The sequence below is a fragment of the Rutilus rutilus genome (assembly GCF_951802725.1).
Source record: "Rutilus rutilus genome assembly, chromosome: 3".
NCBI lineage: Eukaryota > Metazoa > Chordata > Actinopteri > Cypriniformes > Leuciscidae > Rutilus > Rutilus rutilus.
In genome coordinates this window covers 31,765,150-31,784,622 of record NC_140211.1, presented here as the reverse complement: position 1 = coordinate 31,784,622, position 19,473 = coordinate 31,765,150, and the positions used below count along the sequence as shown (strand labels likewise).

Below are 19,473 nucleotides of genomic sequence, written 5' to 3'. Positions count from 1 at the left end.
CAATGCAGGTTTGAGAGTGGCGCCCCGACAAATCTCGTGAGAATCACAACTTGCTTTACGGCACAACGACACATACATCAACAACATATGAAGCAGCCTCTATGGAAGACACTAGCACGCATTTCAGATGTGAATCATGGCACAGTCGACGAAGAAAACGAAGAAAGCGCGGTCGGAAGAGTCAAAGAAACGAAAACGAGAAACTATTTACTACAGTAAAGTTAAATACAAGTACTCTACAGCGACTCTAGGGGTCGCTGTTTGACAAAAACGGAAACTGCATAGTGTGCCTTTAAAGGAGAACTCGGCAACTCTAGCGAACTCTAGTCACTTCTTTGCTGATTTTCCCTTTTGTTGTCGCATGTTTTCCCCACGAGCTCCCCCTACAGCTGTGGGGGGGCGTATATTTCACAACACGGTCGTAAAAAACTCACTTGCGGCGGCCTCCTCCCCCTCTCTACCGCTGCTCATGTGCGTTTGTTTTGATCGGAGCAAGCCAACTGTATCGTGTGGAGCAATGTCTACCGAGGTGGGTAATCTGGTAATACATCGTACATGCGTGTGTGAATTGCCGTAAAGCAATTCGTGTTTCGCGCTCGTTCTCGTTCTAGTTCTCGCTTCTCACAAGACGATTGATGATTTCTAGACAGTTTTATTAAGTTAAAAAAGTTACAAAGTTCTGCTTTAACGTATAAGCGGGCGCAGCCATTTGTAAATTGAATGTGTTCAGCTAGCTATCTGTGTCATTTTAGCTGTACAAAACAGCTCGTTATGCTGCTTTATATTGTAAACTGGTATTTCTTACCAAATAATTTTAATGTATTGCCATAATTATAAACACTGTTTACCAGTTAATTATAAATACCAGCACAGCTGATTGCCAGCCACTATAGAATATGGTAGGCCTACACACTGATAAGTGGCTAAAGCACAAATTTTTCCAAAGATTATAGATGGTTGCATAAATTACAGTCCATGCAATGTGTATAGACTGTATATATATATATTGCCAACTTGCACTGACCGCATTTCTTTATATTTGAGTCCAAGTTCAAACACTTTGAAACACTGCCAATGGGACATTAAACATGAGGTGTCTGTCTGAGCTCACAACAGGTTTTGTGAGGGAACGCAAATAACTTTGCAAGGGGATGCAAAAGTTTTGCGAGGGAAAATTTCTCCCATCCCAATTTTTTCCACCAGCACATCCCTTTAGGCCGGGACTCTGTATGAATGGGATTCAGAACGATGATCAAAACACAGATGGAGTAGATCAAGTCCACCAGCTCGTCCTGGGTTCAACATTTCATTCTGTAACATTAGGCAGTTTTGATTTATATGCTGTTTAATGTTGGTGATCGCGTAATTTTACATAATGCATATGATTGTTTCTGCTGCTTCTTAGCCTGTGTTTTGATCAGGAGATTCTGTAGTGCTCTTCAGGAGATGTGTAATAGCGCCCCCTACCCTATAACAGTGAAAACACGGAAAGCCGGAAATTCCCGTCAATAATGGGTAAAGAGTTAACAATAACAGCACTGTTGTGTAATACAGCAACAGCATGTTGTGTTAGAATTAAAGCAAGAGTTGTACATTTTCTCATCATTTACTCACGATCACGTCATTTCAAACCTGGCTTTATTTCATCTTTGAAACACAAAAGAAGATATTATGGAGAATAAACTGTCTTTGTCCATACAGTCTGTGTGGTCCAAAACAACATTTGTCCCCATTGACATTGTGACACGAAGGTTGGTAAATTATACCATTTTAAAAGTACAGTTTTTGGTGAACTATCCCTTTATTTTTTCTATTTGCTATTTAAATGTATGCAGTAGCTATGGCATAATTAACTGTAAATGGACAGCATTATACTGCTCCATTTTGAATCATTTAGAAAGCCAAATCACACAGAATAATAAAGAGTGAATCACTGTGGTGTTGGCACGCAATAGTCGGTGTGGAAAATATCACAATGATAATGCACATGGCCCACATGGGTTCATAGTAGTGGATGTAGGCTAATCCCACACATAATGCCTACAAGTCTGCTCGTGATGGCCTGCGTTCACACCACCTAGTGAAGACTCAGACAGTGGGCGGCTCGTGTGGGCGAATGGGCATATGACTGTAGTAAGACTGAGTTCAGTGAGCTTCACTACCACCGGCAAGACAAAGCGGCCAGTGTGTGTAGGTGGGTTATGCTGTAATGTTAAAAGTGAAAAATACACATATTGATCGGAGGACAGACAGAGCTGTATTTGTACTGAACATTTTCTGTCACATGGTGCATGTAATAATTGAGCTGTAGCTCTTCATGTCTGGCTTCATCTGGAATAAATCTTTTTATTTGCAGAAGGACGCTTTGTGAGCGCACTGTCAAAGGTGTGGATAAACGCAGTTATTTAAGTGCTAGTATTGCTCAGCAGGATATCGTCGACACAAAAGAGAATGACGTACAAAATTGTTTGTCGTTCAAAAGGGAAAAGAAAGAGAATCAATCTGAATTAAAGGCTCAGAATTGGGCTGTTTCTATGACAACCGAGACAATGCAGCGGATGTGTCCACAGAAAAATCAAACTTTCTATTCAAGGTACAGAAGAATAGCATAATTTCACTTTTATAACATTAAGATCACCCCTTGAGTAGGGGTATTCACTGTGCAGTACTGCCTATAAAAAGGTTTAAACTAAAATAATGTCTGCCTCCTTATGTGGAATATAACATGTAATGAGGCTATTATGATTGGGCAGTATTGTGCTCTCACATTTATACTTGATTCACTGCTTTCAGCCTGGCTATGAATCACGGTGAACCATTTCTCCAGCTGTGTGATCATGTCTCTATGTTAGAATCAAACCAATCACAACAGCCACACTGTCTTTGGCTGGCACTTATGTCATCAGTCTTAACAGAAAGAGAATAAACCGCATGCTTTTAACTAAAGCTGAATGTCACTGAGTTAGACTGAAGTTTTGTTCTGTGAATCATTTTTACTTTGATTATCCATTAAAGAGTAAATCTCGGACATATTTTGATGATGCATTACAGAGAAGACGCTTTAGTGCCATACAAGCATTGACCATAAAGTTAAGGGTCACACTTTAGGGTTTAGGGTCCAATTCTCACTATTAACTAACTATTAACTATGACTTTTGCCTAAATAAACTCCTAATTACTGCTTATCAATAGCTGTTAAATTTAGGTATTAGGCAGGATTAAATGATGTAGAAAATAGTAATGCGGAATAAGGCATTAATATGTGCTTTATAAGTACTAATAAACAGCCAAACCCCTAGTAATATGCATGTTAAAATGTGAGGATTGGACCCTAAACTGATGTGTTACCAAGATAAGAGTTAATATGTACAGTCAGCTGGTCAACACAAAATAGAGACAGACAGGGTGATGATCGCAGTGTTATTTTAGTATTATTTATATAGTATAGTACCAATCAGAATGAAGTATTCCAGAGAGCTGTGTAATAGTAAACAACAACTTTCAAAGACTGTATGAATGTTATAAAGTAGGTACGGTTGCTGTAGGCGGTACTGTTATACAGTCAACCCTTCTGTTCAACATGCTGGCATTTAGAGATCTTGACAAAGACAGACCATCTGATATGTAAAGCATGTTGCATTCTCCACAGTGTAAAAATCGCTTTAATGCAGTTAGCATGGCCAGGCACCATTTTCACTGAGCAGCAACTAGCTGACATCATAATGCAATAACAGAAAGGTCTATTCTATTAGCCCCAAGTCTGTAGCTTTCTTTGAGAGATAACTAGGGCCATTAGCTGGCAGGCATTTTTAAGCAACAGGACCTCTTTCTGAAAATAGCAAATCACGCGGCCATCTAAATCACAGTAAATGCCAAATACAATCTGATAATTTGAATGATGTCTGCTGTGTTGTTATGACACAAATAATAATAGAGGTGCACATACTGAAGGCCAGGCTGACGAGACAAGAAAATGTCATTTTATTTTTAAAACAGGGAAAAGGAAATTACAAACCAATGCAGAGGTTCATAGTCATGGCTCTTGTCCTATAATGTTCCTCAAACCCTCAAAGCACTTGCACCTTTGGCTAAACAAATAATGGCTGACGTGGCTCTGAAGTGAGTCTTTTTAACTGTGGTATATTAATAGGTCACTAAGGACCTCTATGCAATATCAGAAGTTAGTCAACACCCGATAGCTGCAAAATCAATCTGCCCGTTGTATATATATATACACATATTCGAACTTCCCGGATCAATATTCGTGAGCTAAACGTTGTTAAAACACAAACAACGAGCTACAACCCAATTGTCCTCAAAACAAGCTTTAATATTTATTTGTCTCTAACCAGGCGATTGACACGTCTGAATAAGGGACCGTCTGCAAAGTGCAAAACCCAAAGCCCTTTTGCACATTTTATATTATTAAACATATTCAATAGCTTCACTGTGACACTGTACTGTCACCAAATTCAGTTCACACATCACTGCTCTCCTGCTGGTTATACTACAATACTTAGTTTGATGAACTGCATTTGGTGTGTTACAGTGTTATTGAATATTTTTCATAAGCAGTGTAGTATGACCAGTGGGAGACCATTGATGTGTAAACTGGATTGGGTGACACTATACAGTGAGTAACATTGAAGTTTTTGTAGTCACATTTTTGGGGGTTATAGGCCTTTGTAGACGGTTCCTTCGGACTTGTCTCTCAGCCGCCTGCTCATAGAGATCAATTTATATTATAAAGCTTGTTTTGAGGGAAATTTGGGTTGAAGCCCGTTGTCTACGTTACTGTGATTGTAAATAATTGTAATTTGTGTTTTAACAACGTTTAGCTCACGAGTTATTGATCCGGGAAGTTCGAATCTGTGATAGCTAAATAACTCCTTGAGTTAAGCACCGACCGTTTACATTTGAGTCCAAGTTCAAACACTATGAAATGCTCCATTAACGTACGGAGCTCTGAATCACTGCCAGCGGGACATTAAAGCTGCAGTCCGTTACTTTTTTGGGTTAAAATTATCCAAAATAATTTTTTGAGCAAGTACATAACCAGCCAGTGTTCAAAACTATCTGCTTGCCTTAGCTCGATTCAAAACGGTAAGCTTGTAATAATGTTTTTAATTCTAGTGGTTCTGGTGGAATTCTGTGGGAAATTGGAGTATGTCTTTGCGTCATTACGTCACATCTGTACACATAAAGAAGGTGTCTCGGTAGGCTATATCGGCTAGTAGGCTATATTGCGTGTGAGGATGTTGGAGGTGGAGATTTATAGCCTTTTTTTTCACAGCACTTGATATAATTAAACATCAATTTGATGGCGAATCCAGAAACGTTCAAACGACAATCACCCGTTGTAAAATGCAAAAGACTTTGAACTTTGGAGTGGCTACAGAAAAAAAGAGACTGCAACCGGGCCCATGCGAAAACAGGGACAAATATCGGAAGGGCATTCAATTTAATCACGCAATGCTGATGTTGTTAGCATTAACAATTTGAGAACAAAGTATAATTTGCACGGTTTGACGTGATATGATAAGCGATCGTTAATCAGCGTGATTTACTGCAATGCTTTTTTTTTCCTTAGTTGGTCAGAACAAAAGTGGATGTTACTTGTTCAGATGACATTTCCCGGTGAAAATTCTTATGTTGGTCATACTTCCAAAAAGTAGAAGCTGTGATTCCAAATGACTCCACACCGGCACGGTGACTGACAGCTGCACATTCTCCTAAAAACATTGGATTCATCCGCGCTGTGCCGTGCCGAGGCACAACCCACGTAAAGTTGATAATTCCGTGAATAACTGCAATAGCAGATTTTGAACAGAGATGGCGACAAAGAGGAAAAACTACGGACTGCAGCTTTGAACATGAGGTGTCTGTCCGAGCTCACAACAGGTTTTGCGTGGGAACGCAAAGGTTTTGCGAGGGAATACAAATATCTTTGCGAGGGAACGCAAAGTTTCCCATCCCAAATTTTTTCCATCACCACGTCCCTTTAGGGGCTCCGTACATTCAGACGTAGTCTTAGACAAAAACACAATTTTTTTCTTGCTCAAAATGTTGCTTTTTTATGAAATTTACCCACATTCAAGTGTTGATTAAAAAAGGATGCATGAAGCTAGAATAAAACATCTTTTGTTAAAGCAGAGTGTCTGTTCTTTGTTTTGATATATTGCATGCTCAGATATCCATACAACAAAATAATCTGGGGGCCATGAAAACTGTGAAAATGATCAAAAACACTGGCGGTGGCTGACAACTTTTGTTTTTTTAAATGTTTAACGATTTAAAATAATTTTCATTCATTGAAATACAGCTGAAATAAAATGAAACATAAATAATAGATAAAAACAAGAATAAGTTGAATAAGAATAAGAAAATGGCAATTTTTAATGATCATCTCTCTGTCCCCTTTGAGAGGCCTTGAACCTTATGGCTCTTAAATGTGACAAGTATAGGGCTTGAAGTTTTTCCATTTGCTTAGGCCCTCCCTTTAAACAGTTAACCTCTGACCCTTTCTTTTACGTGCAGGCAGGCAGAGAGCCCATTTTGAACGTTTTGTTTTGTCTCCCACTGTGAGGGAACTATCAGTGGTTTTAATCTTGCTGTGCTCTTCCAGGAACAACAGCCCAGATATGGCCGCATTAAAGTTTAGACAGGCCAGTGAGACAGCTGCTCAGCTTAGATCTCCTGGAAAGCCTGTCCGACCCCTGCCTTTCCCCTCTAAACCCTGGAGACCAGCGGACGTCCTGCTGTCATCTGTGATAGTTGCTGCTGGTCGACATGGACAGCGGTGAAATTTTCTAAACTTCAGGGGCAGCAGTGTGTATTACATACATACGCACATACTGTATAATATTTTTAAATGGTGGTGTAGTTGCTGAATACAAACTCTATGAAGCTAAATCCGTCATGTAACTTCCACTGTAAATAAGTTCATTCTATAAACTCAAATAAATAGGTAAAAGGCATTTAATCTTCTATAAACCTAAAAAGAAATCTACAAATGTTAGAAATTATATAGCACAAGTAATATGGACTATTATAATAATTTGTCCTCTTTTGAGCTTTACAGTAGTTGTTGAATTACATCTTCTCTTAAAAAAAAAAAAAAAAGACCACAGAATGATTGCCACCTTGTTCAATACAAAATCAATAGGGTCATAGATAATAGAAAAAAACGAATTGAAAATGCAGGTATTAACTCAACTTCATATATATTTAAAAACAACAACAACAACTATTATTTTTATGTTAACTATCAATTCCTAAAAAAACAATAATATATTTTCTGTTTAGGTATTTGTTTTTATTAATTGACTTATTTATCCACATTCATTAATGATTACTTGCAACCAGCAAATAGCCTAAATACTGTATTTATTTCTTAGTTGATTTGATCAATTTCTCAGTTGAGTTTCATCACTAAATGGCACAAATAGGCTCCCATGGATTCATAATTTTGATTGGTAGACCCCAGGCATAGACTTTTGTCCTCTGTAGATGACATTATATTTTAGTGAATTTCTCAGAGACCATGTCACGTTCTTCAGAGATACTGTACTAGGCTTTTCAGAGATACCAAATGTTTTGAGGTTTCACCATGACAACCCCCTCTCCTTGGTCTTTAATGATGGACATTGACTGAATAATCAAATTTAGAACTATTTTTAATTATCATTTAAATCGGACTAATTTGCAAATAGCTTGTTGTAAATGCACATCTAAGGAGAATGCATCAATTTCATACATGTAGTAGTAACTTGGCAAAATTATCTCATATTTCATAGGAATATATATATATATATATATATATATATATTCTAAAAAATATGAGATAATTTTGCCAAGTTATACTTACATCAATTACACTTCTTTTTTCATCACATGTTGCACCAAGAGCATTGTAGTTACATTGTAAAGAATGGGAAAACCCATTTATGGACATTTTTACACACATGTTGTATAAAGTAAAATAGTATATCAAATCATTATGTTATATCCTTCATAACATTGGGAGTCATTAAAGTTTGGTTTTTAGCCTGAAACCTAAAAATCGTTTGGAACGCAATCGCGAACTGATTTTGTTCTGGTTCTCAGGAGGTTAAACCATACATTGGCTGTATCTGTCTTCTGTGAGATCAGCTGTGTCAGAAATAATCCCATATAATACCTCTGATTGGCCATGCATAGACTGGTTTCAGGTCTCCTGTTTATTTCAGCCATTACCAAGAAAACACTGGAGTCTAAAAACAGAATAAGAGCCAGGAGTAACCCTTCTCAGTCCCCTTGATTTCACCTGGTGAAAACTGCCATGTAGGCTATCCTGTGTCACGTTAGCTCGGCTGCCAAATAAGCAGGTGATAAGATGGTGGCCATTTTTTGGTGGCAAACTCTCTGGAAACTTGAAAAATGGATTACATTGCCTACAAATACGGTTGACGAGAGAGCTGGATATGGCAAGCCGTTTTAACATTTAATAATTAAAACCTACTAGTATATATCATAGTACTTATTTTTTAGATGTCTATTGCATTATTCTTTAGGTACTAGTGCCTTTTTAAAATATACTAGTAGTTATTGATTAGATAGAGACTGGTACTCATTCATTAGATACTAGTAGCCTACTTATTAATTAGATTATAGTGCCTATTAAATTGGTACTAGTAGGCTACTTATGTATTAGATACTAGTACTTATTCATTAGATACTAGTACTTATTTCGATAGTGACTAACTATTCTTTTCTACTAGTAACACATTTTAAATTGTTGCCATTGACGTCTATGGGGATCTGTCATTCACATATCAACTATTCAGTTCTGACTATGTATTCCAATTGTGACTATATTAGATACTAGTAGTTATTCATTAGGTACTAGTCCTTATTTTTTAGATACTACTAGTACCTATTAAATAGATACTAGTACTTATTCATTAGCTCCTAGTACTTATTCGATAGATACTAGTACCTATTTATTAGATACTAGTATGTATTCCAAATGTTACTAGTACGATTTTTTATTTTACTAGTAAGATTTTTTATTTAACTCTATACAGTGGTCGTTCTGACTAGTCATAACATAAGACGAGTAAAAAAAAAAAAAAAAACAGTTAAAAAAGATACTAGTGTCTAATAAATAAGTATCTATTAAATAGGTACTAGTGAATAAAAAGTAATTGTATACAATAAATAAGTACTATCTAATGAATACTTATTAGTAATATTTAAAAAGATACTAGTCAATATTGGAATAATTATTAGTCATACATTTTTAGATGATATCAAAACAGAATAGCTACTAGTATCTATTAATTTTCAGATATATTCAACCTCATAAGGAACTAGTAGGAAAATATTAAGAGATATCTTCTTTTAACAGATCATTACATAAACATGAGTATACTCTCAACCATCCAATCAGAGTTCATATGGTAATGCAGGCTAAACTAAGGCAATAGAAGATTGGTTTTTCGTAAGTAGCCTAACTGGCTTTGTTGGTGTATAGCTAATTGGTTAGCATTAACACAAGGAAAGATATATGTTTAATATGACATTTATTGTTTTGAATGTAGTAGGCTATAATAAAGACTTAACTGCCAATAATAAAATTCAAACAACAGTTAAGTAGATACAAAAACTGGTTCATACCCACCAGCCAAACAACCACAATACCCAGAGATTAGGATTTTGCATTCATAATTCCTTACAATCAAAAATTAGGAATATTAATCTACGTCTGAGAATGAGAGTCATGTCAAAATAAGAGTATATAGGCCTATGCACTATATTACATATGCCTATTCATTATATATGTTTTACTCTAATACCATTAAAAAGGTAGGCTATTATTATATTGTTATTATAAAAACGGCCTTCTGCAATTCAATCTGTTTTCTGTGTCATCTCTCTTTGATATGTTGTTGGTTAATTAATATTCAACATATTATTTGCACACTGATTATTTAAATATTACTAATATCTATTAAGGTAAGGATATATTAAGGTATTAAATGCAATAGATTATTTTAAATACTAGACACTATTGGAATAAGTACTAGTATCTAATAAATAAAAACTAGTATATAATGAATAAGTATTAGTATCTTTAAAAAGGTACTAATACATAAAGAAGAAGAATTTTATTTCTTTTTTGGTTTATCTTATCTCTCTCATTCTACCCTGTGAACTGGAATTCGTTTTTAAGTGATGTATTTTGTATTAATATATAAAGAAACCACATCACTTAGAATGGAGACTTCTCTGGTACTAATATTTGCCACTATTTGTCTAAACAAAAAAGTGTTTTTGTATCTGCATGGCATTTATAAGTAAGCAGTATTTGAATGGAAAGAATGTTAGCAGCTGATTTGTCGTTAAGTTAAATATGCTGTTACGGTTACAACTGTTGGCGAAACACACGTGCAAAGGCTTTTCTCTCAAGATGGTGTTTTCCAGTAACAAAGCCCTGGCAGACATGTGACCCATTGAATGGTGACTGGAAAGCATGCAAGTGCAACTGTCAACACCAGTGCATAAATAAAGCTAAAGATAGGGCCACACCACCAACGCCACCAACCAGCTATATGCTTTTTATAGGGATGCTTTGATTTATAAAAGGCAGAGGGGTCTATTTTTTGACTAACCGGTCTTCTGGTGGAAACTTGTGATGGTTGAATGACTGACCCCATGGCCTGAGTGTGGCTGGGGTTTTGGGAGATAGTGCTTAGTGCAGAGTGAGTGACACAGCAGTCAAAGTCTGTATGTCCTGGAGGCCGTCCAGGAAGAAATGCTATTGCAGTAATGGACTCCTGTGGTGGAGTTCCTCAAGGAAAACCTCACAGTGCTCAGTATGTAAAGAAAGATGACAGTGACAAGCGTGAGTTTCCTTTCCACCGAGTTCCTGGGAAAAATATATACATCTATTTTGCAAGGTACAAATATTTTACCCTTGTAAGGCAGCGTTATTTAAGTATTATTTAGAAACTGATAGTGTTTAATTAATATTTTAAATGAGTTGGTATAGTTTTTTTGTTGTATCTTTTTTTTTTTTAGTTTTAGTTTTAGTTAATTTTAGTATATCAATTTAAACTAAATATGTGAAATGTTCTGTGAAACATTTTTTTTTTACATTCAGAAATAACATATTATACAAGTAAGTAATTATTTCAAGCAATATAAGCATCTCACCCCATATTAGAAATCCAAAAGACAATACCATATAAGTATACACTGCCCTGGGTTATTTAACTCAAACTAAAACCATTACAAAAATGATGGTTTTAGTTTTAGTTGACTAACCCAGGGCAGTATGGTATTGCAATGCTTGTTGGTTTAATTGCCAAAATATCATTAAATATGCTCAGTTATTAACAAATTACAAGATGTCCCCTTTTGCTTAGTTAAAAGTATTAAAAGAAATACAATACATTAAATGATTAAAATAAAACAAGGTGAAAGATGGATTTGTATCATGCTGAACTAATAATAACTATTTATTATTTAATGATTTGCCCAGCCATTTATTAATAGTTTTATATGTAATAAAAAAATGCAATTGCAGATATTTTCAAAATGACTTACATTGGGATACTTTGGGATTTCTAAGATGAAGGTGAGGCTTATAGATTTATTAGACCAAATATAATTAAATATGTTCAGTAAAACAGAAAATGGCCCCATTTACTTTAAAGGGATAGTTCACTTTGAAATTAATTTTTGATATGTTTTAGCTTACCTCAAGGGCATCCAAGATGTAGGTGTCTTTGTTTCCGCAGTAGTTTCAATTTTGATATTTTTAGGTCAAACCGTTCTTGTCTGTCAGTCATATAATGCAGGTCGATGGTCACTGGCTCAAAACACAAGCACAGAGTCCAAATTAAAACAGCGGTTTGTGTGAGAAAACGAACAGTATTTATATCGTTGTTATCTCTTGAACACAGCACACGTCCAAATGATCTGACGGCGCGGGCGGGTATTAGATGTCGCCTTGGCTACGGTTTCGTCCCAATGAACTGCAGTAGCGAAGGCGACATCTAGTGTATACATCTATACCCGCCCGCGGGCGGGTATAGATGTATACACTAGATGTCACTTGGCTACGGTTTCGTTCCAATGAACTGCAGTAGCCAAGGCGACATCTATTTATATATCTATACCCGCCCGCGCCGTCAGATCATTTGGACGTGTGCTGTGTTCAAGAGATAACAACGATATAAATACTGTTCGTTTTCTCACACAAACCGCTCGTTTCGTGTCTTAGGCCATCAATGTGTACTTATGATGGGGAATTGTTTAATTTGGATGATGGGGAATTGTTTTAATTTGGACTCTGTGCTTGTGTTTTGAGACAGTGACCATCGACCTGCATTATATGACTGACAGACAAGAACGGTTTGACCTAAAAATATCAAAATTGAAACTACTGCGGAAACAAAGACACCTACATCTTGGATGCCCTTGAGGTAAGCTAAAACATACCAAAATTTTATTTCAGAGTGAACTATCCCTTTAAGTATCAAATTGAATACATTATACATAAAACCACTAAAATAAAACATAGGGTAAAACAATACTCTATGAATTCACAATATTGCTTGATGAACTATAATAATAACAACTACTTGATAATAAATGAATAACTGCTTAATTAACTGTAATTAAGTGCCCAGCCATTTATTTCTTTTTTTCTAATTTACATTGACAGACACATGCATTCAAGGTGTAAATGTTATCAGTTTCCCTTGGGAATTGAACCCATGACCTTGGTGTTGCTCTATGTTTCGTCTGCAGGAACACATTCAATATTTCACACATAAAAGTTGGACCTCTTAAAACACGTTCAGTTAGCAGTTGAGAATGTGAGCACGGAGTGTAATGTACAAGTGACCCGTGCGGTGGGAGACTGAGGATTCTGACACGTCTGAGTGTTGTTCTCTGGGAGAAAGGTTAATGTGATGGCATGTTTAAGAGGGCGGCTTTTCAACGGACAGAAAGCAGACATGGTGGCCACTTTGTTCTTCCCATGGGTCAACATGAGTGAATTCAACAGAATTATAGAAATAAACTATATTCTCTATCTCGGTGTATGACATGTACTGTACATGCAGATATTTAAAAATGTGTGGGGGAAAGGAAATCATATAGATATAGTCACTGCCTGTCTAATGAACAGAGAAGGGTGGATGGTGAGAAGGCTTTTGAATATTTTTACACTTTCCCAGAATCTACACCGCAATGCATGGAATATGACCGGCTTTGCTGTTCAGAGCTGCTATGATGATGATGATGATTCAAATGACTCGACTATGAATCAACAAATCAGCAGTATTTGGTCTACGTGCCAGCATGAGTGCAGCCAGGCCATGTCACCATCCTCATCATCACTGAAAAACACCAGACTGACAGAATCTCGTGACTTCCAGGAGTGTAATAAAAGTAATTCTCATCAATGAAAATTGTGTGCGGGAATCAACAATCTATCTTAGCACCCCTGCCAATGTTACTGGCGCATATAGTGCATGAAGCGGGCATGCCTGTGGTTGCATGCCCCCCCCCCCCAAGTCTGTAAGCTGACCCAGTCTGTCTCGTCAGAGTGGATATGAGGAACGTCTCTGACCCCCAACATAGGGAGGACGATGATGGGTTATTGATAGCGAGATCAGTAATCACACATGCTTGTCACTAAGTGTGACTAATGGTGACAGTCACACTGAACTCTGATTGGACAGGCGATGTATGACTGTTCAAGATCAAGGTTGAGAAGAGAACTCTCAAAGATTGATCATTTCAATGCAGTCTCTCCATGACGTGCACCTGCAATATATATATATATATATATATATATATATATATGGCAGCATCACGTCACAGAAATGCTGCAAAATTATTAAATATGTCCATGGCTTTTTATTTTCTGATGTACAAAGAAAAGATTGCTTGTTCAGAGGTGAATGTGAAGTGGCGGGATTGTTTGTTTGTAACCATGGCAACATCAGCCTGTGAAGAGATATGGTTTGGTGCATGTGAGCTGACCTACATGCTGCCCCCTGCAGTTTAACAATCAAACTTACCATCTCCTCACTCTAGTCTGCAAAAAGCTGGATGAAAAACAAGATAATCAGTTTCTTAAAGTTACAGTTAATATTTGTTTGTTTTTTAAACACATCTATCTATCTATCTATCTATCTATCTATCTATCTATCTATCTATCTATCTATCTATCTATCTATCTATCTATCTATCTATCTATCTATCTATCCATCTGTCCGTCCGTCCGTCCGTCCGTCCCTCTGTCTGTCTGTCTCTCTGTCTGCCTGCCTGCCTGCCTGTCTGTCTGTCTATCTATCTATCTATCTATCTGTCTGTCCGACCGTCCCTCTGTCTGTCTGTCTGTCTGCCTGCCTGTCTGTCTGTCTGTCTGTCTGTCTATCTATCTATCTATCTATCTATCTGTCTGTCTGTCTGTCTGTCTGTCTGTCTATCTATCTATCTATCTGTCTGTCTGTCTGTCTGTCTGTCCGTCCGTCCGTCCGTCCGTCCGTCCGTCCGTCCGTCCGTCCGTCCGTCCGTCCGTCCGTCCGTCCATCCATCCATCCATCCATCTATCTGTCTGTCTGTCTGTCTAATATTTCTAATCTATCTATTTTTATTTTTGGGTGAACTTTTTTCCCCTTTAAATATCAACTTGATTGACTTATTGACTGCAGTTATTGATATCAGAGTCTTGCATATATCATAATCATATTGCAGCTGAATAAAGCTTTGTAAATAATATCTGTGCATTAAAAACTGCTATGACTAATTGTCAGTGTACTGTATGTTGTCTGACGGTGTATTCTTAGCCTGTGAAATAAACAGGATCAGGAGCGTGAGGCTGCATCTAACACCAACATTTCATTACATTTTGTTTTGCACCCGTGTCTCTTATTTAATGACCAACAAAGGAGCAACAGCATGGGTTTGTGATTCGATCTAGAGTCTGCTTTGCTTTCCCTTGGGCGATATTGGTTATTTCTCAGGTTGAGACAGTGGTTGGTATTATTGATATCCATGCTGCCAAAAATATCAGCTTGCTGTTATTTTTATGACATCCAGATGCAGTTTACATTACACGCTACATTGATTGCAGCCATACATTTTGTGCTTGCTCAGGTATCATCGACCCTTACACAGCGACACAGTGACTATTCTGGGAATCCTATCCCTGCAAATATGTTAAATATATACTAGACATGCAGCCTCATTAATTGTTAATAAAGCTACAAACAGAAAAAAATTCCATGAATCAGACTGCTCAAATGACAGATAACAGACAACGGAGACAACAGAGATATGACTCCACCTGGGATTACTTAGCAACCAAAAGCATGATATCATCACTTCATGTGAAGAATCAGATACTATGATGTCATCAGGAAATGCATGACCTTGGAGAAAGGAAGAGTGTATGATGGTATAAATAGACAGCACAGGGTTGTATGTTGTTTATTAGTGCTATTATATAATAGAATAGTACATTAATATGGCATAGAGATAATTTGATTGATTTTATTGATTGATGAAAAAAAGTCATTTGATTGTCCAGGTCTCCAGATTTAAAAATGACGTGCACTGAGGGCTTCTTATGGCCCTTGGTTAAAACCGGTTAAAACCTGCTCGCTATGTAGGTATATGCTGCCATCTACTGGTTAATGCTAATTAGACACCCTTCAGAAATAGCGTTGTGCACATTTGTTTTTAAGCTTTAAAGTAGCCTAAAATAGTTTTTCAAAAGCACAACACACAAGTGATACAGTCTTTTACCTTACAGTTGTATGCAGTAGCTTATGTTTTATATTCACTGAGTTTTAAAATGTATCATTATGTTTCATTATAGAACTAAAAGTGAACTCACTTCCATAAAATGCAAGTAAAAACAAATAAATAGAAGTGTAAATTCACTCATTATTATCATCCCCCCTTATTATCATTTCTTTCCCCGTGTAATGAGCCTTAGCCTGATTAGCCTACTTGATGGAACAAGTGCCATTGAATATTCCACACTAAGACACTTCGACTGCTGCTCCCTGCGGGAAAAACAGTGACGCATAGATCGACTAGGTTAAACATTCTCCAGCCTCAGTCAATTCTGAAGGCTGCAAACAGAGGTTGAATCGTGAGCTGAGCTTAAATACGGCGGTTTTACGGGAAAGCAAAAGCGTGTTAGAGGCTTTTTGGTAAAGTTTGGGAGCTTATGGGATAAATGTATCAATTGTATATAGACAATTAAATATAGCCTACGGAACTGGTTTAGCCTATAGTTTATATTTTTGTTTTGTTTTGTTTATTTGATAGAACAGTGTACAAGTAGCCTACACCAAATCCTTCTCTGATAAGAGCAGAAGATGCTTTATCATATTTCAGTCAGGGTTCTGTCACTTCTAGTTTATATCTTGGTTTGGTGACAGAGCTCTTATAGCCTACCTGTCACCCCTCCCGGTTTGTTATTTCTCCCGGGAAACTCCCATAATTTGCATGGCCCAAACTGAGTAAAGCCTCTGTTTAGACTATTAAGGAAATATAATTTTGGCAAAAGAAGAACTTTTATTTTAAATAAATGTTCATTTTAAATCAGCCTATGTCAGTGTGATATGTTACCATATCATGCTTAACACTAAGAATTTGAATAATTGTAATGTGATGATCAGATGCAGATATCTAAATCAGAGAATATCATAGGTTCGGGCGGTTTGCGGGTGGATTATTTATTTTTAACAGTGGATTCGGGTGACTCAAAGTGCACCAGATTAATGAACTTACCTTTAAAATGTACAAAATTTTCTTACGGGGGAGCATGCCCCCGGACCCCCCTAGAAGTATCAAGTACACTTAACAGCATGACTGTTGTATGCTGGTAAGTGTTCGGACTCTGACTTTGATTTTATTTTGATTAAAAAAATGTGTGCATGCGCCAACACAAAAAGTCCCACAGCTGTCCCCCCCAATGTGTGATTGACAATTTCGCCCTTGGCGCCCCCTACCGTATGACAATGAAAACATGGATCGCTGGAAAATTCAGTCAATGGTGGGGAAAGAGTAAAGTAGAATTAAAGTAAATTAAAGGCAATGGACTTGCCTACACAAAAATTCAGATAGAATTAGAAACAGTTAGAAACATATCTATTTTATATCAATATTCTAATCAATATTTTCAAACAATGTAAGTTTCTTAAGACTGTATGTGAAAAACTATGTAAAAAAAAAAAAAGTATATTTAACAGGCTACTCGATCAAAAGACTTAACACAACTACAAGCCAAGTATACTTTGAATACTTAATTATACTTAAAGTATATCTCGATCAAAAAATTTAGTAGCCTACACTTAAGTGTAATTTTAAGTATATTTCTGAGAATTACATAAAGTATATTTCTGAGAAGTATATAAAATTTAGATTTTTTAGTTTAAAAGTATACTAATAGAACACTTGAATAAACACATTTTTTGCAAGGGACTCCCGCTTTGTCATGTGCTTGTGTTTTACAAATGACAAGCCATGTGCTCACAACAAACAGGTGCTCACAACAAACAGGACTAGAATAGCCCTGTTTGTTGTGAGCACATGGCACAAGGAAACAAATGGCAAGCCATGTGCTCACAACAAACAGGACTATCATAGCCATGTGCTCATGGCACAAGGAAACATGACAAGCCATTTGACAAGGAAACAAATGACAAGCCCCTCCCATCTTGTTACCTGATTATTGATCCATTTGCACCACCTTCCTTCCCTCCTTACCCTCTTATGTTTGCTTCCCTATTTAGTCTCCCTGTGTTTGCAGTCCTGTGCTGGTTCATCGTCTATGTTCCCTCATGTTTTCTGCCATAAGGTCTATTGTTTCTTGATGCCTATAGGCTGCCTTGTTTTCCCCCAGAGGTTTTGTTTGTATTTTTGTTTTATTTTTACCACTTATAAATACCCATTGTTCCTGCACTTGAGTCCTCGCTCCTTTCATCAACCCAGACCATGACAATTTCCTCATATGGCCTAACATGTTCGACATTGCAGAAAAACTACCAAAACTATGTTTATTAGATTCAGTGAAATTTATTCATTCATTCTAATTCAGGTTTTTTTTTTTTTTTTTTTTTTTTTTACTCTACAAACTCTCTGTTTTTGGTAAAGTTACAACTTTGGTGTTCAAAATCTATTTCAGAAATGCAAAAAAATAAAATATATGAAAATTTGAACTTCATTTGGTTGGTTTTATGTTAAGTTAGCTTTAAGAAAATAAATGCCTACTTGTAAAAAGGAAATTTGATTATTAAATTAGTTTTTAAAAGAGGTCAGTATTTAAAAATGTCATGGGTTTGATTCAGAATCAGTTAGATGGTCAGTTTACATGCAGATGATGCAACTTACCCACTGACTACGATAAATTTACCCCAAACCTGGGGTAAATTGAGCCACATGAACACTTTTCTCATATGAAGTCATATTTTTAGAACCCTTTGTCATAGATGCTCTCCGATCATTATCCTAAAATTTCTTTACTTTCATTGTACCTCTGTTTTATTTCTTATATCTTGAGGACCACATAGCCTAAGTTAAAAAAAAATAATAATACAGAGGCTTAGTGATGAAAATGATGAAATTATGCATTTTCAGATTACAAGCCAACATTAATATAGTTTAAAGCAGGGTTCCTCTGTTTGATCAGGGTTGGAGCTAAACTCTGCAGGACAGCGGCCCTCCAGGACCGAGTTTGAGGAACCCTGGTTTAAAGGAACAACAACCCGCTATTATAAAATATTTGAGAGCTACAGTAGGCTATCATGAATCTTTGTATGTGGTTTAATCTTATTTCAGTGTCTCCAAGTATTGGTCCTGCAGAAATATATTTGTTGCATATGTTTATTGGATCAAAACAATTCGATTAAAATTCATTTCAAACCAAAGAAATTTGTCAACTTCTAAAATGTTGAGTAGCTCTCCCACCACCGATCCTATCTAAACTAATTGCAAGATATTGTTAATCCACATCCCACCATTTGAGGGCGCCAGACTAGTCAGAAAGAATCTGTAGAGAGGTTCAGTACTCCTTTAAAATGCATCGCTAATTCGTGACAACTGACTGATTAAAAGAAACCAATTGATCTTTATCGAGAACAGTAGCGTTTTATTGAGCTGTAACTGTTTTAATGCATTTTTACAACAGTGGTCATGAGACATAGGATCTTACTGTGTGCTGTATGCAGGCTGAAGTAGATACAAAAATGCAGAATGTCTCAAGCCACTGCTTGCTTCCTCTTTTCGTTTCTTTAATTTTTGAAGCGAGCAGCAGGACCAAAAGATTGAGAGTGGTGACAGTATGTTAGCAGGATTGTGGTCATACAGAAATACGACCACATGGAAAATATACAAGGGACAAATCACTTTTGTGGAGAAAGTAGTCTCTAGAATCACAATAATTGTAACTTTGTCTGC

At 36.7% G+C, this 19,473-nt stretch overlaps 1 protein-coding gene across 1 annotated transcript in view; it reads left to right on the top strand.

Moving 5' to 3' along the window:
* Positions 1-348: 348 nt before the first annotated feature.
* Positions 349-19,473, top strand: part of LOC311287025 (serine/threonine-protein kinase pim-2-like) — a 131,331-nt gene continuing 112,206 nt past the window's right edge. Inside the window, exon 1 of the mRNA XM_084403579.1 lies at positions 349-529. Within this exon, the coding sequence (XP_084259705.1) occupies positions 362-529 (168 nt within the window). The 5' untranslated portion in view covers positions 349-361. The remainder of the gene's footprint in view (positions 530-19,473) is intronic.